This window comes from Juglans microcarpa x Juglans regia, chromosome 7S (genome assembly GCF_004785595.1).
Source record: "Juglans microcarpa x Juglans regia isolate MS1-56 chromosome 7S, Jm3101_v1.0, whole genome shotgun sequence".
Classification (NCBI taxonomy): domain Eukaryota; kingdom Viridiplantae; phylum Streptophyta; class Magnoliopsida; order Fagales; family Juglandaceae; genus Juglans; species Juglans microcarpa x Juglans regia.
The window spans coordinates 1951170-1975308 of record NC_054607.1 but is presented as its reverse complement, the minus strand read 5'-3'; the positions used below and the strand labels follow the sequence as shown (position 1 = coordinate 1975308).

The 24139-nt window shown below is 36.2% G+C and overlaps 4 protein-coding genes across 7 annotated transcripts; 3 read left to right on the top strand and 1 right to left on the bottom strand.

The window, feature by feature from the left end:
• The first annotated feature begins 832 nt into the window (after nucleotides 1-832).
• Nucleotides 833-5668, top strand: LOC121241629 (RNA-binding KH domain-containing protein PEPPER-like). Its single transcript, XM_041139477.1, has 8 exons — nucleotides 833-1260; nucleotides 1887-1988; nucleotides 3326-3544; nucleotides 3733-3791; nucleotides 3905-3996; nucleotides 4115-4227; nucleotides 4577-4639; nucleotides 5338-5668. Exons 1-8 carry the CDS (start codon nucleotides 916-918, stop codon nucleotides 5416-5418), a joined length of 1074 nt encoding a protein of 357 aa, XP_040995411.1. The 5' UTR covers nucleotides 833-915; the 3' UTR covers nucleotides 5419-5668.
• Nucleotides 5669-8227: 2559 nt separating this feature from the next.
• LOC121241625 (putative uncharacterized protein DDB_G0270496) lies at nucleotides 8228-13491 on the bottom strand. Of its 4 annotated transcripts, none has more exons than XM_041139471.1 (15): nucleotides 13372-13491; nucleotides 13049-13280; nucleotides 12649-12849; nucleotides 12416-12540; nucleotides 12096-12168; nucleotides 11850-11924; nucleotides 11649-11759; nucleotides 11442-11484; nucleotides 10947-11043; nucleotides 10268-10370; nucleotides 10091-10186; nucleotides 9906-9938; nucleotides 9118-9217; nucleotides 8573-8657; nucleotides 8228-8473 (listed from the first exon to the last, which is right to left on the bottom strand). In XM_041139471.1, the coding sequence occupies exons 3-15, from the start codon at nucleotides 12736-12738 to the stop codon at nucleotides 8347-8349; spliced, it is 1158 nt and encodes a 385-aa protein (XP_040995405.1). In that variant the 5' UTR covers nucleotides 12739-12849; nucleotides 13049-13280; nucleotides 13372-13491; the 3' UTR covers nucleotides 8228-8346. The 4 variants fall into 4 exon arrangements, with proteins under 4 accessions (XP_040995405.1, XP_040995403.1, XP_040995404.1 ...); XM_041139469.1 differs by having other exon boundaries at nucleotides 12649-12748; XM_041139470.1 differs by having other exon boundaries at nucleotides 13049-13391.
• A 2464-nt stretch (nucleotides 13492-15955) lies between these two features.
• On the top strand, nucleotides 15956-18588 carry LOC121241633 (homeobox-leucine zipper protein HAT3-like). The gene is made up of 4 exons (XM_041139489.1): nucleotides 15956-16369; nucleotides 16838-17145; nucleotides 17288-17367; nucleotides 17890-18588. Exons 1-4 carry the CDS (start codon nucleotides 16177-16179, stop codon nucleotides 18188-18190), a joined length of 882 nt encoding a protein of 293 aa, XP_040995423.1. The 5' UTR covers nucleotides 15956-16176; the 3' UTR covers nucleotides 18191-18588.
• Nucleotides 18589-21411: 2823 nt separating this feature from the next.
• On the top strand, nucleotides 21412-24138 carry LOC121241612 (L-type lectin-domain containing receptor kinase IX.1-like). Its single transcript, XM_041139451.1, has one exon. The coding sequence runs from the start codon at nucleotides 21675-21677 to the stop codon at nucleotides 23697-23699; it is 2025 nt and encodes a 674-aa protein (XP_040995385.1). The 5' UTR covers nucleotides 21412-21674; the 3' UTR covers nucleotides 23700-24138.
• The last annotated feature ends 1 nt before the right edge of the window (nucleotide 24139 follows it).

Here is a 24139-nt window from a genome sequence, read left to right as displayed (position 1 = left end):
GTAACAAATTTTAAATAGATAAATTCTACGTAAATTCTTTATAAAAGAGTGAGTTTTATTAATAAAGAATAATTTTTTATATTTTTTTTAGGTATAGTCTACTTTTATACAAAAACTTACGTGAGATTTATCTATTTCTCTAAATGTATTAATGGGTTTTAGATTTCTCTTACTTGCAAAAACTTAAAACAGAATGCTTGTAGAAAAATATTATCATTAACATATAATCATAATCATTAACAAACCATATTAGATTGTCCCCTTCTTACTTAGGTAAGTCCATAAATCTATATTTAAAAGTCTTTACATTACATCATATTTATGTGATATAATTTAATTTAGAAGATAAATTTTAAAACTTAAATATTATAAAATTAATTATATTATGTAGGTGCTATATGGTGTAAATATTTTCAAATAACACTATTCTAGATGAGTATTTGACCCATGAGATGAATGGACGGATATACCTTATTACATACGGATGGACAAGTATAAAATTCTATAAGAAAAATGATATTTATAATCTTACGGCCTCACATTTATTTTAAAAAAATAAATAAATTCAAAAATCATATAAAAAAGACCCTATTTTTTAAAAAACAATAATGCAAAACTTGCTCATTTTAACACTATATCGAACATTACTTGTTAGATTAAAGTCATAAAAGGGTGAGTGTCGTCCGTACAGGGTGACACGTTGACAAATAAAACAAAGTGAATCTGAATTACGGTTGGCATTGGCGATAGATGAAATGAGGAATTAAAGAAGGGTAGTTCCGTAAATTAGTTCGAGTCCAATCGGCTTCATATAACCTTATTGGTAAATTCGATGGTGCTGTTCGTGATCTCTTCTTTCTTTTTCTTCTTCCCCCAAAACCTCTGTCAATTTCTCTCTGTATACACGCCTTAACAATGGCCCATCCAGGCCAAATCCCCATGAACCCTATGATGCACCCGTCAGTACCGGTACCGGTACCCGTTCCTGTACCCGTACCCGTACCGGTGTCTTTTCCCTTACCAGGATCCGGACCTGGACATTCGTTTACCGGGAAGCGCCGCCGAGAGGACGAGCTTCCCTCACCTTTGGAGACCGAGGAGTCGGCAGCGAAGCGGCGCGCGAGTTCGGCGCAGGACGTGCTGTTCAGAGTTGTGGTGCCGTCGAGGCAGATCGGGAAGGTCATCGGCAAGGAAGGCTGCCGAATCCAAAAGATTCGCGAAGATACCAAGGCCACTATAAAAATCGCAGATTCCATAGCTGTAAGCTCTTTGTTTCTTTTAATTTTATTTTTGCAAATTCTTATATTGTCGCGTCAGGGTTCTGAGAGAAGTTAGAGAAACGAAAAGTTGGGGATTTTAATGCTTTTGTAATTGAAACGAGACGCTCGGTTATTATTGAAATGTTTTTGTTACATGGAACGGAAAGCTCACAACTCGTAAGCTAAAATCAGGTTCTTTGTGGAAACGTCGAAAGAGCCCTTGATAGAGCTCAAGTTTCTTTCGCTTATCTTTAATACGTGGTATTGCATTAACAAAAGCATTTGCAAGCATTTATGTTTCAGAAGTTTTTTTAATTGGTAAGATATTAGAGGAGGTGATTTTGAGTTAGTGCTCGTTGGGTTCATGTTTTACTGCTTATGATAGTATTTACCCACCTCAAAAGAACTGTGTTTTACAACGTTGACCTTAAACGTGTAGGAAGGACTCAGTTGCTATTGGAAGTGCTAAACAGTTGCATTTACTGGGCCGAGAAATTGCCAAATATTATTCTTTTTTCAATTTCTTAGAATTGAAGCCAAATTTGTTTACAAACAAATGGGATGACTAGTCTAATTCCACTTTTTTAGTGGCTGTGGCACGTACTAAATCTTTCTTATGGATTGCAGCGACATGAAGAGCGTGTAATTATTATAAGTTCTAAAGACAGTGACAATACAGTGTCTGACGCAGAGAATGCACTCCAGCAAATAGCAAGTCTAATACTAAAGGTGATGTAATTTTTGCTGCGCAGCTCAACTAAGCTTCATGTGGTGGGTTCTTGAAATTTAATGTCGACGCACATTGTTGTTGTTAATTTATGGGTGTGCTTTTCTGTAAATTCCTTACTCAACAATGTGCATTGAGTTTTATATGGTTAACTATTTTGTGGGTGACCCTTAGTTCATGGACTTGTTGAAATATATTCAACAATAGACAATGCTCTTATTTGTAATCACTGGAAAGTGGTTAATCAAGGTTCTTATTCCAGACATCATCCTTACTACCAAAAAACATCAAAAATACTAAATCTGGTGCAATGGTGGATCACATGATATTGACAAGGTGGCCAGACACTCAGTCTCCAAAGCATTCTATTCACTTGGATGCATATAGTCACTCATGAATTAACCCCTAGGGGTTGCCTCGAGTGGTAAAAGCCTTGGGCTTGGGGGGGTATGCTCCCCTAGGTCTAAGGTTCAAAGCCATCGGACTGGGAATCTTCCCCTTGAATACCCGAGGTGCACTAGCGGCAAACTCTTTGCGAAGGGCCTGTGCACCCCTAGGATCAGGACTCTGTTCCCAAATACCCGGTGCCAATCAAAATATATATATAGTCACTTATGAATTATGTAGGTCTGGTTCCAACTGCATTGATGTGAATTATGAATTCATATATGATGCTCTTTTCATTAGAATCATCAAACTTTCTTTAAACCAATGGCTGAGGTCTGAAGCATTTTTTTTTATAAGTGGAGGTTGGAAGGATTTAGTTTGAAGACTTTCCCTTCCACTAGCTATCTTCTTGAAGTAGGCAAACACCGACCATTTTCTTATTTTTGGGTTCACTATGTGTTAATGTGATGCTTCCTAGGTGGTTCATGTTATTTCATGTCCTCAAATCTCCCGTCTCTGGTAGTTTGCTTGGAATGCTCTTACAGCATATGCAACTAATCAAAATATGAGGAAACTTCAAATCCACTGAGTAGTAGTCTTGCAACAACTTTTTATCAAAACTTTTGGAGTTTCCATAAAAGATGACTACATTCAAAGTTCATTGGGCATGAAGTTCTTAATCATTTGAAGATTACACATTCTGGAAGCCCTTGGATTCGTGATACACTTGGAAAATGAGCAAGAGTGCTTGGAACCTTGGATTGTTTCAAGCTTCTTAGGATAATGGCTGTCATTTGTTTTGTACTTTCCATTTCCATAGTTATTGTTACCAAGTGAAGAAGTTGAAGACCTGTGGGATTGGATTTTTTTTTCTTAAACTCTGCACAAAAAACCTGGCAAATTGTTTTTCATGCTGTGGTGGCACTGATGAAATAAACCGTTTTCCCTACAGGAAGATGATAATAGTACGGAGACAAAAGTAGCTGCAGGGCATGTGGCTGCCAATACAATTAGGCTTTTGATTGCTGGGTCCCAAGCAGGTTCTTTGATTGGGATGTCTGGTCAAAACATTGAGAAATTGAGGAATTCCTCTGGAGCCACAATTACAATTCTTGCTCCAAATCAGCTGCCTTTGTGTGCTTCTGCTCATGAATCAGATCGAGTGGTACAGGTGAGTTTGTGTTAGCCGTCAATGTTGAACTGAAGAAAATTGATGCATTTGGTGCAGGTGATGTTCCTGCACTAAAGTCCAGTGCTAATTTAATTTTAATTTACCTTCTGTTATTCATGCTTAGTTATGCCTCTTGTTTCTTTCTACCGCTAACAATGAATAATGATTTGGGTTTCTGTTAAACTCAGATATCAGGTGATGTTCCTGCAGTACTGAAGGCTTTGGAGGAGATTGGTTCTCAACTAAGGTCTAAACTGAATTCGGGATGGACAGTACTTTGTCTTTTAGACTTTAATCAAGTGTTTTTTTTTTTTTTTTTTTTGAAAATCAATGTTTATAATCCAGCTCCATTTTATTCAGGGAAAACCCACCGCGACAAGTGATTTCTATTAGCCCAGCATACAACTATACTGCAATCAGACCACCCCAACCATTCTTGGACCCAACTTCAGGTTATTGATATTTTCCCATACTAAACGACTCATTTAGCTCAACTGCCATGTTTTGCAGTTATATCAAGTTTTAATATTTGTCATAACCACATCATCTTTAGGACAACCAATCTTGCAGCTGATTATGTAACCTTTGAGATGGTGATATCGGAAACGCTTGTTGGTGGGTTGATCGGCAGGTGTGGCTCAAACATATCGAGGATCAGAAATGAGTCTGGAGCAATGATCAAGGTAGGCAGATCTAAAATCTTGAGGTTGTGATCTCTTGCCATGAAACATTGCATTGTCCCTAGTTCTGTTAGGAATGAGTGAGGAATAAGTTGCTGCTTGCTGTCGCTGTTAAGGACCAGTAATCATTACTTCACATGAGACAACTTGGCTGATGAGAAATATATCTACTTCAATTGTGGGTGTTTTATCATTTATTGGTTTCAAATTTCAATGTTTTCCCAATTCCAACCTGTAAAAATAAATTCTTAGCGTCGAGATAAAGTTCATGACTACATTATTGCTAAAAACCCTTAAAAGTATTGAGGACCTTTGCATTTGTTTCAGCTGCTATATATATATTTTTTTCCAGGTCTATGGTGGGAAAGGTGAACAAAAACATCGACAAATTCAATTTGCCGGTAGCACTCAACAGGTATGTCCATCTTTCTTGGTTATATAATAATCATTTGTTAATACCACCAAAATGATGAAAGAAAAAAAAATTAAAAAGAAGCTCAATGTTAAAAATAATAATCATTTCTTATCATCTTGTTCGTAGATAACAAATTTTTATTCTTGTAATTTGGAAAAAGTTAACATTTTTACATTACAATCTATCCTTTCTCCCCTCACCCAAAAATAAAATAAAAACTAGGAAAAAACCCAATTAGAAGCAAGAGAAGTCGTTTCATGTACAAATATAATCCATTCTCTGAAGGACTAGGAAAGATTTAGAACATTTTTTCCCTTTGCATTGCTTGGCTTGCAAGAGGATATTTGTGCAATTGTGAAGTGAGGGAAAGAAAAGGACCAGGAAGAGCTAGCACTGTTAGGTTTGAAATGTTCTAGGGTCAAGTAATAGCTTCACGTAATAGAATAGTTTGATTAATATCAAGAATGCTGCATTAAGTACTTGTCAAAAAAAAAAAAGGAATGCTGTATTAAGTTCAAAACAGTGATATATAGGTAAAATCTGATATCTTGGCAAAAAGAAAAATGGCATTATTGTTTTTTCCCCCAAGGAATGAAGAGGCCGATTTGCTTGTTCTTTTGGTTGAGAAGATGGACATGTATGCATCATGGATCTGCTGTCTTTTTTCTCTCTCTCTCAAATGTTTAGATGCTTAACAGGTAGCATTGGCTAAGCAGAGGGTTGACGAGTACATATATTCTCAGTTGATACAACAAGCTACTGCTCAACAGGCGGCATAAACTATCTTTCCTGCCTCCAAAAATGCTCTTTGTTGTCCCCCATATGGGTTTTTTTTTTAGGTCTGATAGCATATCAACAAAATTTAAGGAGTTTTGTGTGTAGGTAATGGCCAGAGAGTTGGTCATTTTCCATTTGTTGATTTTCTCCCGTTAAACTCTCGTTGCTCCTATGGGACAGCTGCAAACCTGTGTAAAACATTGGCTTAGCTTGATGTAATCACAAAATGATTGTTGAGGCAACCTCCGGACAATAAAAAAACAATATAACGATATATAGATAATGTCTTCCAGCATTGTTACCAAGTATAGCTATTAAATGTTTGATGTACAAATTCATTAAAAAAAAAAACCGTTTGATGTACAAGGTGTAGTTGTGGACATTTCAGGGAATCAACTTGACAGAGCCATATAAAAATGGAAAAGTCTAAAGGCAAGCGGTTTGCGCACCCATGCGCACCAAAGTGCTGACATGTAATGGAATTAATGAAATGGTGTGTTTCATTTTAGTTGTTTGGGGCAGGAAAGAAGTTTGTATCGAATTGAAAAAATGAAGGAAAAAAACGCAGGTGCAACGCACTTCGTCCATCACATATTCTCCTCCATCCCACCTTCTCCTCCATTCTCGCATCCCATCACAGAAACTTGAAGGCTCCTCCATTCTAGCCGAAACGATAAGGCTCTCTCTTTTCTCTATTTCTCTTCACTTCAGCAATGTCGATTCTCGGTCTCTTCCTCTTCCTCTTCAGCACATGATTCTTCTTCAGGAATCAAGACTATGAAGTTGTTTCTTCTCAGTTATTTCAACCTCCTCTTCACCTCATTCGTAATAAAATCATCATCATCATCCTCAACTTCAGCAGCAAGATCAGCAGTAGCAAACTTACTCAAATCATTACCACCATTCTCAATCTCTGGTTCCTCAGGCTTGGACACTGGCTTCTCCTCTAAATCTTTTTCTGTGCTTGGTTTGTGTGCCTTGCTAAATTTTTTGACTTTAAAGAAATTCATGTTCCACTATCAATGCTTTGCTGATAAGCTTTTCTTGTGCCAAGAGTACCAACTAGATTGTTTCCTCTAAATCACAAATCAGAATCCCAAAAAGCACACTAGTAACTCTGTAGACAGAATGATTTTCCTAAGAAAAAAAACCTCCTTCTATCCTGAACGATTCATAGACCCAATGTGAGATGGTACAATCAAAATCTAACAGAACCCCCCGAAGACCTTGGTCGAAAATCTGTTGCATCTACTAAAACCATTTGACGCCAGAATCTGGCAAGCGTAAACCCTTCGAAATGGAGATTCATCTCCTCAAAATAAACACAGCGATGCAATACTAAAATAACAAAACACTAATATTGAAACTTAGATCAGCTTCAAATCACATTCTTTTCGTGAAGAAACAAGATCTGATGAAAACCCATTAACTGTAGTGAGCTCGAAACAGCAAAAACACTAATGACTTCTCCCCCATGGTAAATTATAAAAAAAAAAAAAAAACACATAAAATCTCATAACATCAAGAAATGTGTGAGCAACGTGAGACCATAAACACCCAGGAAACCCCAGAAGCAGAGCTAAAGAGTGAAAGAGAAAAGTAGTGATTTTAGTGGAAAAAATGCTTATTCAGTCAATGTCATGGAGCGTGATTCGTGAGCATTAAGTTGCTGTGATTTTCGATTCGAGTGTAATGGAGGAGGGTGTACTACTGGAACAATTTATTGTTTTAGCTTTATTGGAAGTGTAAACCGATTAATTAAGAAGCAATGCGTTGGATTTTTCTGGAAAATGGGGAGAGATTGGGAGCACAAAAACACATAACAGTAGACCGACTGCTCCTTCGTATAGAGAAACTAGGAGATGCGGGATTCTTCTTTTGTTTTAATTGCTTTTACTTTTTTACTTTTAATAATTACCTAATTGCCCCTGCTGTCTGCCATGTCACCTTTGGGTACACAATTGGTACGCAGCTTTGCTTATACCTAGAAGAATTGTATAAAAATACAGGGAAGAAAAAATAGGCCGGGGGGGGGGGGGGGGGGGGGGGTGTTGGGTTTATGACGTTTTAAAATGTGGGGGCATGGAGGATTTCTTTTCCTTTTTTTTTTTTTCCTTATAATGGGAAGGGGAAAGGAAATTTGAAGATTTTTTCAAGCACAGCTCTCTTGATCTATTTTGCTTCGAGACTTCAACGTCGATAGCGTAAATGTAACACCATTTAAATGGAAGAGCCATGGGGATAGGCTGGTACTGGTAGAATTTCTGTGACAGTATTTGAATCGTTACAATATAAAATCATAAATAGTTGGATGCTCGGTTAATAGATACATCATATGGTAAAAAGAGAAAAGTAATGTTAGAAACAGTTGTGACGTGTGCATGTACTGTACAATCATTTTGAAAAAAAATAAAATTTATTATTAAAAAATTAATATTTTATCATATAGATCTCGCATTTACTCAAATTTTTAAAAATAATTGCATGACATTTACATATTTCACAACTACAAATATCATTTATGAAAAGAGAGATCTTTGAGAATTAACCCGTCTACATGTGAATTCTACAAAAGTGATTTTACAAGCTAATGCGTTGGGTCAGTTTTCTTTTGAATTGAATTTTCGAGATAATTTTTGTTGAGCCAGAACTTGCCAAATCAACATATAACATACCTTCTGTTAAAAACCTTTTTTTTTTTTTTTTTTGCGTAAACGGAATAATTCTCTTTTAGTTTTGAAAAGCATCTATATAACATTTTTTTCAATTGTTTGCACCAACGAAAAAAAAATGGAAACCATACTCCAGATATAAAGCTTTATCGAGTCAACTAAATAAATACAAAGAAAATTTCGTTTAACTGATATTATAAATTGGCAAGCCTATGACTTCATACGACTTTAAGGCTGCCTCACTTGTGCATGAGTACACTAGACTACAGAAGCTGGTTTTTGGGTTTTCAACCCAAACAAATTCTCAAATAATTTAGGTGCCATAGGCGGAAGATCCATGGACTGAGGAGCCATAAAATTGACAATCTTTTCATGAACATGGTACCTGAAAAATTATAGTGCATTTGAACAATTATGTTCGGATATGAATTAATTTGGGGAATTACATGGCAGCAACTCATAGTATCGTCTATGGATAAGTTACCTTATTTTACGACTCTTCGAGGCCTTCCGATCAACCATCTTTCTCTTCTTAGTTTGCGACCTTTTCAAAGCATAAAAGGCTGAGTCTGCATGTAATATTGAAGAGTCAAAATCAGGAGTCAATCACTGATTATCTAGCAAGTAATTGTCCTTTAAATAACTAACTATGAGACAGGTATGGAACCGATGCTCTCCAAGAACCAAGTTCAATTTGAAAAAGTACAAAACAACTTTTTAACAAAAAGAGGAGGTATCCATAAATTGTCGGTTGCAAGTCCACTTTCTTATCCAAAGCAGTGCTGTAACTGGAATGTATAGCATGAAACATGGAATATAGAAATAATTTTTTCTTTCTTTTTTGGATTAAAAAAAAAAAACAAAAACAAAACAGAAGAAACTGATGTCACAATGCAAATACGCAATCAAACTTTCATGGTATGTTCATAGCATAAAAAGTCATAAACTGGGTCCAAGTACAAAAACGTGGATATGCAAACTCTTTTTGGTAAGTGGATATGCAAACTACAAGATGCCACAATATCTTACCAGATGATGTTGGGTCAATCATCTCAAAGAATTCCTTCAATAATTGCTGGTAAAATTCGGTGTCGTCTAGAAGTTCAGGGTCACCATCGGGTTGTACTTCCTAATCAAAGTGAAAGGATTTAATAAACATCAAATTGTCACTAGGAAAACAGAACTTCAGTATTCCTCTCATTAAAAAAATGTCATTTTATTTAGAGCAATGCTATTTTTTTCTTGGATTTGTCATTCTCTGCCACACCGACTGATGTGATGTATTTAAGTGATACAAATTACAGAATGAGAACTTTATTTCTCTTTTATTTCTGTCATGCATGAATAAGAATGCAGCATATCTTTTTTTTTTTTTTTTATCAGTAAAAGATAGATATTATATATATGAATGAAAAAGGTATAGCCCTTGTACACAGGATGAATGCAGCATATCTAATATTGGGGTCATCATTCACTAATGCTGGCAAAATTTTCAGCCACCCAGGATACAGGATGTCCATCAGCAAGTGCTTCTTGATCAAAGTAGAATAATGTAAAAAGAATTTGTGTGATGAGGTTGGAGGAGGTGGTCTCAGAACGTCCAAAAAAATAAATATGATTATGGTCCCATTTTCCACGATGGGCCATTCCAGGCAATGAATGTAATTTGAGAATGGGCCATTTGCAATTTGTTAAATATACAAGCACGAGAGATTTATGTCAATAGTATTTGGCACTTAAACTTCCACTTTCAGATGAGGTCCTAGAATTAAAATGAAAACTATAAAATTAACTCAACTACGTGAAAATTAGGTTACCTCTCTCTCAGAATTATCCTCCCTTCCAAGACCCTGCCATCAACATATCAGGTATTAGAATATGATTAGAAGAAGTATATGAATACCTTGTTCATTTAGTCTACATGTGCGTGTGAGCCAAAATGTGGGTGCGTGTAAACATACATTACCTCTCAAGTCATATGAAAAAGAGAAGATTATCTTACACTCCCAAATATGCCAACTGTTGATTTCCTCAGTTGCATCTGCTTGATCATTCTACTTGGATCTCTCATATAGGCAGCAACTTGCTCACTAATATTCTGTTGCAAGAGAAGGATTGAGTTAGAAAATTGTTCATCTAACAGGGCAGTATGGTTGCCAGTCCACTCACGGGGCCTAACCTGGTTAAAAGCATGCAATTTGGCTTTCATGGCAGCAGCACCGGTTGTCACCTGTGTCTTCCTCTGCCATTTGTCTATTGATTTGTCTCTGAAGGAAGCTATCCTACAAGATACAAGCATGAATACACTCAAGTAACTTGAAACACCCAAGTTAAGAAATTAAACCCACGAGAAAGGTTTAATACATGCAAAGCTGACATTTGATATTTTTTTATAAGTAATGGTATATAAAAATACGTCGATCATAGGGAAAAATGCTATATACTACACCCTCACCCAAATCCTGTCCTACCACATTGATGTGGCATTATTCATCAACCTTTAAATTATTGTTTAAAAAAATAGCCAAACAAATGGTTGATGGGTAATGCCACATCAGCGTAATGTAATGGGAGTACGATGAGAGCGTAGCATATAGCATAAATCATATCATAAACTACAATTTAATATATATGCAAAATTGAAATGCAATAAAGCATGCAAGGCAAGTTGTCAAAGCAAGAAAGATGTGTACTTAAGGTGGAATATTAGTATTACCAAAGCATATGAGTATTACATTACCAAGATTCACGTAAGGAAGTTTGAAGAACCTCCATAGCATTGACTAAATTAGATGGGATATTCAAAACACAGTATTTAACATGCGAGGGCTGGCTAGAGTAGGAGATGATCAAAGTACCTCATCTGCAGCTGAGAAACCCTTGACCAATCTTCATCCCCTTCAACACTAGAGTTCATATCAGCTTCTGAGATCTTGGATGATCTTCCAAAATTACCTTTAAGAGAAGAATTTTATGATAAGCAAGCCAAAACAACAATTTTTAACGCATATAGATTATCAAACAATGAACCACAGATTTATCTTCAACACTAAAAACTCCAATACAATTACACTAGTTTAGTAACACAATCTATTGGTGTTTCTACAATCAGGTCATCATTTATCATTAGCTTTATGTTGAAGAAAATTGCACAAGAATACTAGAAATATCAGAACCCTAAAATAGTTTTAGATAAAACGTTAATTCAAGATGCCTAACTTGAGAAAGGTTGAAATTATAACAACTAACACTTGGTAGAGGATAAAGAATCTGGAAAATGGCAACAAATTGAATAAACAATGGGAGGTGTATAGATCATGGAATAGTAAAAAAGAGGCAAAACTTGTCCATACCATCTGTGGGTTGAACAATAGAAGGATTTTTCTCAAGCAAAGCCTGTCGCAACAGAAATACAACAAGATGAATAGGGAAAATTGAGTGTCAACGCCTAATTTATATAGCGAAAACAAAACATTCACTGCTGATAATATTCTTTGAACGTAATTGAACAGGGTATCAAGTGACACAGTAGGCATAACAACTTTCCAGAACATTCATACCTCTTGTAATCCCAATAGAGAATCTAAAGTCTTCTTAGATGAGGTAATCAGGTTTGAATATGCTACATTGACATCCTCATCTGAATCACAGAATGAAGACCTAACTGGCTCCTGTAGCCAGCACATCATGTTTAGCCAGTATGCTTGGATATAACAAAGAGCCAGAGTCAAGGTAAACAAGAGTTAAGTTCCAAAAAAGACCTGGGGTAATCTATTTGAACTTGAGAACGCTTTCTGAAGTAAGAATCTGAATTCCAGAGTTTTGTCCCAGAGAGCCTTCAGGGAAAAGGGGAAAGGAGAGATTGTCAATGCAGTAAAGAACATGCACATAAACGAAAAAAATTACATGGCAAGGGAATGAATATCATTTGCTGAATCCATAGAATCCATATAACCTATTTTATGGCTTTAGCAATAGAATTCCGAGTATAAAAAGAGCACCCACACCTTTTGGTTCTTCACTGCCTGACCCTTAAGAAGATCTTCATCCTTGTGACGCTTCATATCCTTTAGAATATCTCTGAATGAAAATCAAAACTTAAGAAATAATACAATAGCATATATGCAAGGACAGGTATGTCCTCAAGTGCCTGTGTACATATAGTTTGTGTGAAATTGATCCTCTCCGCGTCACCAATATTCTGGAAATGTTGTCCGATAAATCAAAGAATAAATCAAACTCGCATCCAGCAGCCCAGAACAATGTTTCTACGCTAGTAAAGAAATCAAGTGCACAACCCCATACGGAAAACAAAAAAGAGTCTTACAGCTCCTGGCGCTGAAGAGCCTTGTACTCTTTGTCAAGCTCTTCCATCTCCGCATCTCTACCAATACCTTCCCCTTCATCTTCCTCTCCATCTTCATCGTCGTCGTCGTCTTCTTCTTCTTCATGCTAAAAGGAGTAACAAGAACCATAAATAGAGCATAACCCCCCCGCCCCCAAAAAAAAAAAAAAAAAACATAACAAAGGTCCAGCCATTGTTAAAAAATATTTGCTCACAGTTGAGTTCTCGCTATCCATGCCATCATCGTAATCTTCGAAATCACTGTCGCTGTCTTGCGCTTTCTTCAACCGCTTCGAAGGTCCCATCTTGAAAACTCTAACAAATTCAAAGATCCAAATATATGTTACACTCCAAGACCACCGTCGAAGGGGGTTACCAGGGCGCTGCCAGAGATGGCTTTGAACGAATTCCAATTCCTGCACTCGAAGACGAATCCTGATGTAAAGCTAGGGTTTTGATGGCAAAATCTGCAGAGAAAGGGGAAAGTCAAAGAAAAACCAAAACTCGCGATGCGAGGGGTCCAAACTCTGAGGGATTCGGGATTCGGTTTCGAGTGGATTGGAAATTCTACAGAGAGAGAGAGAGAGATGCGAAGGAGAGGAGAGGAGAGTGTACCGTTCGGGCTTCACTTGTGCGAGAGGCAGAGACTGTTCGGGCTTCACAGAGAGAGGTGTTCTCCCTTGTGCAAAATCAATACAATAACCAATTTCTCTCCTCTCCCTCTCTTCTCTCCCTTTCTGGAGGTACTCACCCTCGAAGTGAGCCTGGTATTTCTTCCATATACAGCCGTGTAACAATATATGTATAGATCAAAACACTTCCTCTCAGACAATGTTTCGTAATTCGACTGCAAAAGGAAGTTTTCCCTAATTTTATTATCAAAACCAAACTTAAAAAAAAAAAGGTAACCTTGTAAGAAGAAGAAGATGAAAGTAAACCTCGTTTAGCTCAGACTAGGGCATTAGGAGAAAAACCCTAGCTCTCTTTCTGTAAGACGAAGTTGAGGATAGTAGTTTGGGCTGAGCTTGATCATAGTTTGGGCTCATTGTCATCTCATCCATGATACGCAAGACGAAAGAAAATGTATAGCCCAACTTGATCCTTCCCAATCCATTGCCCATTAAAATATGAATGCTTTGGGGTTAAAATCTCTGTTAAATATTTCATATATTATTGAAAAATAATTTTAAAACATTAATTTGACTTTTTATTTAAAAAAAAAAAATCAATTCTCCGACTATTGAGACGCATGGTAATAAGATATAAATAAAAATTATATAAATTAAATTATATATCCCAACTCTTGAAATATAAGTGCTTCGTGACCTTTTTTATAGGAACCTCCTATATATTTATATTTTGATAAGTGTTGTATAAATTAATATAATTTTATATGATATATTAGACATATATTATAATAAAAATAATTTTATAATTTAACATATTATATCAATTCAATCCAATTTATAAATTTATTTATTGGAAATGCTAGGGAGTCAATTTTGGGTTCTTGTTTGATTTGTCCGATTATTTTTTTTCTAGTTTTTTTTACTTAGTGATTAAAAAAAATACATCATTTTTTTAAACATTTTAAATATTTTTAAAAAATTAAAAAATTCATAATGTTTTTAAATAATGTTTTTTTAATTACGAAGTAAAAAAAATTAAAAAAAAAAACTAATCGGGCAAATCAAAAGGAGTCCGCTCTAGCATTTTTCTTTATTTATATAAATTTTTGTTGTCATTAAAGCATCTTTCTTATATGGGTGCGATTACTATGCCGCCCCATCTTGACAGTCCAGTGTAAAAAGTTTTTTTTTATATATTTTTAATATATTTAAATATTTTAAAAAAATAAAAAAAATATACTAAAATATTTAAAATTATTTTTTTAATTATTAAGTAAAAAAAATATAAAAATAAAAAATTTTGACCAGCAATCAAATAAAATGAACAAAGTGAAGAGGTAAAATAGTTTTTTCTCTTATATTTTATTACCACGAGCGTAAGGAGCGCGTGTTGCAACTTGCAAGCTCAAATATGAGCACTTGTGAACGACGAAAGCTCTCAATCTTGAAGGCTTTGATCGAAGCATGGAATCCCGAAAGTTAGTGTAAGATGGAGAGAGTATCCAATGATTGTAGATAAGTGCGTGGTCGGTCGAGCCGAAACAATGTGACACGCACGAATGCAATCATGGGACCACGTGGCCTAAAGTAACATGCTAGTGCACGTGAACCCTTGCATGTTCCCCACGTGACCTCCACTCTTCCTTGTCCCCACAAATCTCTTCCCATCCAACTCAAAATTAAACAAATAATTAATTTTATTTCGGCTAATTGAACCAAATTACGTCTAATTACTACTTGATTACCAATTAAATTGCCTCTTGGTTTCTTTCAACGTAAATAAGTTCATCCTCAGAAAATTTTAGATGGTTAATAAATAATTGAGCTTCGAACTCAATCTAATATAAAAGGAGACCTAAAAGAAAAATCTACTTATTTTTGTTGATCTCACTTTTTTTTTTAGAAAAAAAAACAAATTTATGGTTCGAATTGAAGACTTGATTTTAAATATTATGTTAAATCACTACTCATTTTAAAATTTTAAGGTAAAAAGAAAATGTAGATATATGACTCGTTTAGACACTTATAATATATCATAATGTCTGAAAATGTTAGTAAAATAATTTATAAATAGTAGTAAAATAGTTTGAGTTAAAATATTTTATTAGATTTTAAGAAATGAGAGAGTAAGTTGAATAAAAATATTATGAAGTTAAAAAATTATTTGAATATAATTTTTATTTTAAATGTGAAAAAGTTGTATTATTTTTTTTATTTTATTTAAAAGTTTAGAAAAATTATATTAGATTTTTTGTTTAGATAATGATTAAGTAATTATTAGATAAAATAGTTGAAAATTAAAAATTAAAAATTTTTTTATATAAAATAATATTTGAGAATGAAATATTTAAAAATATACGAGATTATCTCAAATTTCAATATAACTTTTAATTATTTTTATTATATATTATTATTATTCTTAACATATTATTTAATTAATACTACTTAAAATATTTATACAAATAAAAGTAAATATTATAAGATTTATTTATTTTTAATTGAGATTTTGGAATAGTTTTCGAGCTTTCAAGGTTTAATTCTCTAGATGATAGAAAGCGCGTGAAGCTACGAGAGCGGAGACCCATTTGAAGTTCGTAGTCAATGGTCAACGAGCGACAAAGCCGCTTTCTAACAGATAGTGGTAATAAAAGCTGAGACAACGACACTTCACAGAACTCTCTCTCTCTCTATATTTTTAACCACGGTTAAATTTAGTATCAACCATGATTAAATCCAGCAGTCTATGGCTAATAGCAAAGCCAATTATTAACTCATTTACTTTTGGCAAAGCCAATTATATTTTTGTTGAGCCAATGGCCTATCTGACACGAATCATCATTAAATCTATGCCCTTTATGCGTCTCTCTGTCTCCCTCTATATATATATATATAGTCCCATCCATTATTCCCACTGCAACTGCAGAAGGAGAGAGAGAGAGGGGCTGTGAACATCACACCACCCTGCCAAAGTTTCATTAATTTTCTTACCTTTCTTTTCGGTTTTGCTTTCTCTGAATCCAAACGCTACGCCTGTTATTTACTGGAAGAAAACAGAGCAGCTTGGTGGGCTTTGTTTGAGAGAGAGAGAGAGAGAGAGAGTTGGACGTTGTTTTGATGGGAGAAATTAGGGAAAAAATGGGTGAGAAAGACGAATGGTTGGGGTTAGGTTTGGGGTTGGGATTGGGTTTGGGTTTGGGCTTAGGGTGTGATGGGAGTCGGAGTTCTGTGAAAGTGAATCCCATGCACAACCCTTCACAGTTGGTGCAGAAACACAAGGGTTCTTGGAATGAGATGTTTCAGTTACCTGGTAAGCTATGAAATTTCATTTTATTTTTCTCTCTATTTTAGTTTATATGATCTTTTTTTTCCTTATTTTTGAACTTAAGCATCTGATAGATTTCAATACTAATGTTGGTATTAATAGACTGCCTTTTATCTTCTTCTGAATATATTCATTTTTTAGAAGAATAATACAATTTTTTCCCAATAACTGTTGCATTTTTGCTTTTTCTGGGCTTTTGGTCGTTTTTATTTAGCAGCTGCGATAGTATATCCCAATAAAGATAGAAGCTTTCAACCTCAGATCCGTGATATTTGCTAGCCATTACGGCGCATGCCTTTATTTTTCGTATGAGGACTTTCAACATTATTTTTCTGACATATTAAAGAACTGATTCAACAATCTTTTCATTTTATTCTCTACCATCCAGAAGTAATTATTAGAAAATTTTATCGGAAATATTTCTTCGAAATTCACGTAGAAACATGTTCACAGATCGAAACCCAGATGCGAGGTCGACGTTCCTGGGTGGAGTGGACGTGAACCAGTTGCCATCGATGGCGGACTGTGAGGATGAAAATGGGGTTTCTTCCCCGAACAGTACGATATCGAGCATCAGCGGAAAGAGGAGCGAGAGATCAGAGCCAAACGGAGAAGAAAACGAGGCTGAGAGGGCTTCGTGCTCTCGCGAGAGCGACGAGGAAGATGGCGGCGGCGACCCGTCAAGAAAGAAACTCAGGCTGTCAAAGGAGCAGTCTTTGGTTCTGGAGGAAACCTTCAAAGAGCACAATACCCTGAATCCGGTGAGTGGTCAATACTCTTTTTTTCTTTTTTTAAGTGTGTGCAAAGAATGAGAGGGGGTTGCAATTTGGTAATTTTTTAGTGATACGAGGGTGAAATTCTGAACATGGATTTTCTTGATGTGGAACTGACGTGGTTTTTCAGAAGCAAAAGCTGGGTTTGGCAAAGCAGCTGAATCTGAGCCCCAGACAAGTGGAGGTGTGGTTTCAGAATAGGAGGGCAAGGTGAGATATTTCTCACCTGAAGTAGGGGTATTTTTGTCATTTCATATATAAGAGTGGAATGGTCTTCTCACGTAATGATGTTGTAACATTACTAGCTCCTGCTTCTATGATTTACATCAACATTTTTGCTGCTTTCAAAGACAACGTGGATAGCTGCCAAGTCATAATTAAAAGTTTGAAAAGTTTTAAATATATGTGATGGAGATGCAATAATTTAAAATAATTTATATGAAAAATTCTTCTCATCAGTCACTATTCACTAACTCACACTTCAATGATCTCACACCCGATGAAAAAAAAAAATTATAAGTGTGAAGGTATAAGAGTGAATAGTGACTAATGCACAGCATTTCTCAAATTTATATATTTTATACAACTTGGATTTTTCCGAACTTTTTGTCCAAATTTTACTGTTGGTAGCAGCAATGAATGTAACTTGGGCAAAATTAATGGTGGATTTGGCTGACGTCTCAAATGTTTTTGTTTTTATTTTGTTGGGTGCAATTCATGATTTGCATGCAGGACCAAATTGAAGCAAACAGAGGTGGATTACGAGTACTTGAAGAGTTGTTGTGAGAATCTAACGGAGGAGAACAAGCGGCTTCAGAAGGAGGTGCAGGAGCTTAGAGCACTGAAACTCTCCCCGCAGTTTTACATGCACATGAACCCTCCCACCACCCTCACCATGTGCCCTTCATGTGAGCGTGTGGCCCCCTCCACGGCTGCCCCGATTGGCCCAACCCGTCGCCTGGTGGTTTCCAATGACATCCAACGGCCCCCGTGGCCAACATTACCGTATGATGCACCCGCTTCACGATCGTGATTCCTTACTTGAGTAAGGGCATTGTGGTGAAGCTAAGGAGTCGGTGCAAGGGCAGTGAATTACTATTAGGATATGATCTAGTCAACTCATCAAGAATTGGGCATGTGAACATATCCAATTTTCTCAAGTCAAGATAGAGCAAAAAAGAAAAGATTCCAAAAGGTGGGCAAAGATAAGATAAGAGAACATTTTTGGTCATGCATATATGTCAAGTAGGATGACAACTCCCACCCCATGGAAGATGATCGAGTTGCTAGGATGATTTTAGTGGCAACAATGAGATTCTGAAACGTTATTTTTTCTTTTCTTTTCTTGTCAGTTGATTATATATGAGGATTTTCTATTTTAACGAATATTCTCTCTCAAATGTTTTTAGAAATGTCACTAAAAAATTATTTGTTTTGTAGAGTTATTATTTTCTCAAGCCGATTATGATTAGAACACACCATTTACATCACTTAAATGGTAAGATTTGATTTATAAGATTCATATTTTTAAAATTTAGATTTCAAATTAAATAACATCATGTAAGCCATTTATGGTATAAGATTCAAATTTAAGTTGTAGATATGTTTACTATTTTGTGAGGTTAATCAGAGATCGTATCATCTATCGAGGTGGTGAGATAATCAAATCTCAATGAGATGATTATCTGCAAATCTACAAATCCAAGTTTTGGGAAATCCTAACGCACAATGAGATGATTTTGAAAGATGCATGGCCATCCTGTGTGCAAAATTATCAATTGGAGTAGATATCATAAAACCCAGCTGCTCCTTAGTCAACACAGAAGTATAGAATAATATGGGACATTGCGAAGAAAAGACAAATGGGCCATTGACCACACCATGCTAATTCCTTAAGCATTGATTTGAGAGCATCAGAATCTAACTATTCTGGTTTCCACCATAATCGGCAACTTCTCTAACAGGCCAGGATAAAAGTTGATGGGTCATGTTTATAATGGACTCTTATCATAGAATGGGAGCTTCCCTTTTATTCCCTCACAAACCAGAATGTAATCTGTACAACATAGATTTTTCATCCCAATCTCCATAGCTGACAAAAAGTTCCATTATTTTCAATAGGGAATAATGCTATATATCATCTATATCTTCAATCTAATAACTGTTCATATTGTTGTATTTTTATGTGTGGACTAGCATAGTCATAGACTATTTAGTGAGCACTTGAGGAAGCCCCTTACTCTCACCCTGTATATATATATATAGAGAGAGAGAGAGAGATGGCCCATTAAACTCCATGAGAGCCATTTTTTGTCACGGGAAAGAGAGTAAAAGTCTCCTCAACACACAAACACCAGATTATTTTGACATGCACGAAGGTGATGGCAAACTCAACTTCTAACCATAGAGGAGGTATGTTTTCTTTTGTTCAGTTTAAATATGCTATGATAATAGATAGACATGATCTCATTTAAATGTTTAATCACATATTTCTCATGTCTGCATACCATTAACAACTCCTGTATCACAACTTCATGGCTAATCAATTCAAGTCAACAACCAATATTAGAAATTATTTCAATTGGCAGCTACACTCCTTTTCATTTATATTAGAAATAACTTATCTGCTGCTTTGGGTGTGGGCAATGGGGAAGATTACAGATGAGTCGGTGCTTGTAAATTAATAACTGGTCTGCCTGTGGGAAGAACAATTTCAGTTTCTCTAGGTGTGCCTCTACAAAGAATTAATTGCACCAGCTACTCTCACAACACAAGCCCTTGAACTGCTATGCAATGATAAGCGCGCTGCATTCAACTTCTGAGTTCTTAACATAATTTTGATGTCTACAAGTTGTCATCACAGATCTACCAACTTCTACTTTTGGTATCATTGATATTTCCCAGTCCCCATATCACCAAGCATGGGTGAAGCTCTGTGAAGTGGGCCTAAATAGAGGCAATTGATCATAGCAAAGCAACCAATGGAGCGCGCACGTTTTATCGTTCAGTGAGGATGAAAACTTTAATGCAAGCTCAGATGAATGTGATGTGTCTGCCTCTCTCAGTGATGCTGGACCATACTCTGATGAGGTTGACAAGAAAGCTGATGAACTTATTCATGCCAAGTTTAGAGAGCAGATTATGCTTCAGAAAACCGCATCAGTTCTATATTGATTTCCAACAAGAGGGATTTGAAGTTCACAATTCATCATATAATCTTCATTTCATCCCGCTGGCTCTGACCCATTTATGCCTTTTCTGTCCTCCGTACTTCAGTATTCATGCGTTTAATTAACATTTATGTGTGATAGACCTTCGAGAATTTTTCATCCAGAAAGCCTTTCTGGTGGGAGAAACGAGGTCATTTCTTCATTTTCTCATTATGCTGCATATATTATATATATATATATGTATGTATAATGGAGAGCAAATAAAAAATAAAAAATAATCAAGAAGTCTAACAGAAGTTTCTAATTAAATGCTATTCAACGTCAAGACTAGTCCTAGATATATTATTCAAAGGAATCAAAGCACTACTGCATGAACACGTTTAGGCCATAGGAAGCATATATCCAAAGTCCAAATTAACAGCCCCATTGGACTCCTTAAATGCTAGCCAAGTCTAAATTTTGATTAAGTTTTTTCAAAATTTGCTAAATGAAAAAATAAAGTTAAGTTTGGTGAGTTACTGCTCACCAACCAAAAGATTTTTTTTATTCCTATTTTTTCTCCCTTCTCCCGCATCTGCTTCTCTCCTTCAGGTGGTATTGTGATTAGAATAAATAATAATAATAAATGAAAAGAAGGACAAAACAGTATTATAAAAAATTATTTTATAATTCTGAAATGTAATTTTTATTTGTGAGTAGTAAACCAATGTTAAATAAGTTGGAATGCTATCATTCTCCTTGTGATTAAAGGCAAGAAATTTGCAATCAACTTTATGTTTTGTATGGTCTATTTGCAATTACGTCGTTATGGTCAAATTTGCAACCAACTTACATTTAGTTGGTTCAGATAGTTAGAAAATAATAATTTTAAATAAAAATTATAAAATATTACAAATATTTTTTTTTGTAAAATATTATTACAATATATAATATTATATTATTATTTTGATTATAAAATAGCTAGTCTAATACAGATTCACCTAGGAAAAAATTAATGTCATAGCCAAAATTTAAAGTTCTAACCAAAACTTAGACCTGGCAATGGCTAGCCAATGTTAGACCAGGTCAGTACTATATTCTGTTCTTTGCATCCAACCATGCATACCTTTACCTAGAAGCTCCGAAGTCCAAATTCTACAGCTATCTACTCTCATACCATGTCTGTATTTTGAAGTTATTTGCAGCTTATAACCGTGTAGACTCATTCCAAGAACAAAACACGCAAGGGCAGGAACAAAATAAATGAAATGATATGATCAAAAGAAAGTATGAAGCCTTTTACATTATATAAGCTATCTTGATGGCAATTATTTCAACCAGGAGGGTTTCGCCTGTTGAACCACCTCTATGGATTACCGATCTTTATGTTCCTTTCTCCTTCTTTGTGTCTTATTTTCTTGCTTCTCTTTCACGGCCTCCATGGTAAACTTCTCCTTCCCGTACTTCCCACCCAATGACAACAACATCACTGTTCTTCCATCAGCTACAAGAGCTGTTGTTGATGAGCACTCATCAATAAGACTCACTGATAATCAGATTCGTGGGGACGTATTTAATGCCACAAGCCGAGCTTACTACCACCAACCCATCCAACTGTGGAATCCCATCACAAATATAACCACAAATTTCACTACTTACTTTGAGTTCGTAATCAATTTTATTGATTCTTATTCAAGCAACTTGAGCTCCGGTGGGATTGCGTTCTTTCTGACTTCAGAAGATTCTTTGGATATTCCTGAAAATTCTTTTGGAGGTTGGATGGGTCTCTTCAATGAGACAACTGACGGAAATCCATCCAATCATATGGTAGCTGTGGAGTTCGATACATACCAAGATCCATGGGATTCTAGTAACAACCATGTCGGTATTAACGTGAACTCCATCGTCTCCAGGACTAACCTTACCTGGAGCAATACTATGGTCTCTGGGGACATTTTGGGTGCGACAGTCTCATATGATGGAACGTCCAAGAATCTCAAAGTAGTGTTGAATGATCCAGATGTTCCTATGATGGCTAACATATCCTTAAATCTCACTTTAAATGTAAATTTGAGGGATCTTCTCCCGGAAAAAGTGATCGTGGGCTTCTCTGCATCAACCGGACAAGCAATCCCAATTCAAGTGCTCCGGAGTTGGAACTTTAGTTCGACTTTGGATCTTGATACAATTGCAATCCCAGATGGAGGGAATTCTAAGGTGTGGTTGGCAGGATTAATAATAGGAGTGGTACTTTTGGTTTTTGGGATGAGTTTTGTCTTTTGGATTTTGCGAAGGAATACAAAGAGAAAGGAGGTAGCAGATGATGACGACGACGACGACGACGAAAAATACATTATAGACCCCATGGATGACGATCTAATAGAAGGGACTGGACCAAAACGGTTTGCCTACAAGGACTTGGCCATGGCAACTGATAACTTTTCGGAGGAAGGGAAGCTTGGACAAGGAGGTTTTGGAGGCGTATACAAGGGTTTCTTGGCAGAACTAAACATAGAAATTGCAGTCAAGAAGATATCAAGCAGCTCTAACCAGGGAAAAAAGGAGTATATTTCTGAGGTGAAGACCATAAGCCGTTTGAGACACCGGAATTTGGTTCAACTGGTTGGTTGGAGCCACAAGCGGGAGAGCTTCCTCCTAGTATACGAGTACATGCACAATGGAAGCCTAGATCATCATTTATTTCGCAGGAAAAGTCATCTCTCATGGCCCGTGAGATACAAGATCGTTCAGGGTTTAGCCTCCGGATTGCTCTATCTCCACGAGGAATGGGAGCAATGCGTGGTTCATAGAGATATCAAAGCAAGCAATGTGATGTTGGATTTGAACTTCAACGCCAAACTAGGGGACTTTGGCCTAGCGAGGTTTGTTGACCATGGACTCGGCTCTCAGACAACGGTTCTGGCGGGGACACTGGGCTACATGGCTCCCGAATGTCTCATCACAAGCAGGGCTAGCAAGGAATCAGATGTGTTTAGCTTTGGGGTGGTGGCATTGGAGATGGCTTCTGGGAGAAAAGCAGTGGAGCCTCGGGCAGAAGAGGAAGAAGTTAGTTTAGTCAATTGGGGGTGGAAAATGTATGGAAGAGAAAGGATTCTGGAAGTAGCAGATGCAACACTAAATGGGGAGTATGTGGAGGAGGAGATGAAATGTTTGATTACTGTTGGATTATGGTGTGCTCATCCAGATCACAATTCAAGACCTTCTATAAGGCAGGCTATTCAGGTTCTTAATTTTGAAGCACCATTGCCTAGCCTTCCATCCCAAATGCCTCTGCCCTCCTATTATCCATCTGCAGCAATGGCTTCCAATGAATCCTTGTTTACTTGGACAGGCGGGGCTACTGGCAAAACTGCTACACCATTAACGACCTGAAGCTAGATCGAGAAAAGACGATAATTTCATATTTTCCCTTGTGTTGAAAATAATTTCTTGATTTGAGCGATTGGACAGTTTATTAAGTTGCAAAAGCTTCTGATTTTGATGAATTTCCCTTGTTCATATCTTTGATTCGGTTTTTTTTTTTTTGTTTTTTGGGGAGGCATTCGATCTCTTCAATGTAGCTTTCCATTTTGTTTTCATATACCCATTGCCTAGATCATTCTCGATCTTATTATTGTCGGGTTTGGCTAAGCCCATTTCCTTGCTGTTAAAAAAAGACGGGATTCACACCTCCAATGACATCTTCTTCTGAATTTCTTAGCTATTTCTAGCATGATATTTGGGGATGAACTTCTTTCTTCCCAACCCATCACGAGTTTGACCTTAGACCATGGAAAGCTACATGATTTCCCTCAACTGCAAAATAAATTCTC

Coding starts and splice junctions, on each gene's coding strand:
- LOC121241629 (XM_041139477.1), top strand. CDS start 916: ATGGCCCATCCAGGCCAAATCCCCATGAACCCTATGATGCACCCGTCA. Junction 3,545..3,732: donor AATCAGATCGAGTGGTACAG/GTGAGTTTGTGT, acceptor TGTTAAACTCAG/ATATCAGGTGATGTTCCTGC. Junction 3,792..3,904: donor GAGATTGGTTCTCAACTAAG/GTCTAAACTGAA, acceptor CATTTTATTCAG/GGAAAACCCACCGCGACAAG.
- LOC121241625 (XM_041139471.1), bottom strand. CDS start 12,738: ATGGGACCTTCGAAGCGGTTGAAGAAAGCGCAAGACAGCGACAGTGAT. Junction 11,044..11,441: donor TATTGTTCAACCCACAGATG/GTATGGACAAGT, acceptor CTTCTCTTAAAG/GTAATTTTGGAAGATCATCC. Junction 10,187..10,267: donor AATTGCATGCTTTTAACCAG/GTTAGGCCCCGT, acceptor CTCTTGCAACAG/AATATTAGTGAGCAAGTTGC.
- LOC121241633 (XM_041139489.1), top strand. CDS start 16,177: ATGGGAGAAATTAGGGAAAAAATGGGTGAGAAAGACGAATGGTTGGGG. Junction 17,146..17,287: donor AGCACAATACCCTGAATCCG/GTGAGTGGTCAA, acceptor GTGGTTTTTCAG/AAGCAAAAGCTGGGTTTGGC. Junction 17,368..17,889: donor TTTCAGAATAGGAGGGCAAG/GTGAGATATTTC, acceptor ATTTGCATGCAG/GACCAAATTGAAGCAAACAG.
- LOC121241612 (XM_041139451.1), top strand. CDS start 21,675: ATGGATTACCGATCTTTATGTTCCTTTCTCCTTCTTTGTGTCTTATTT.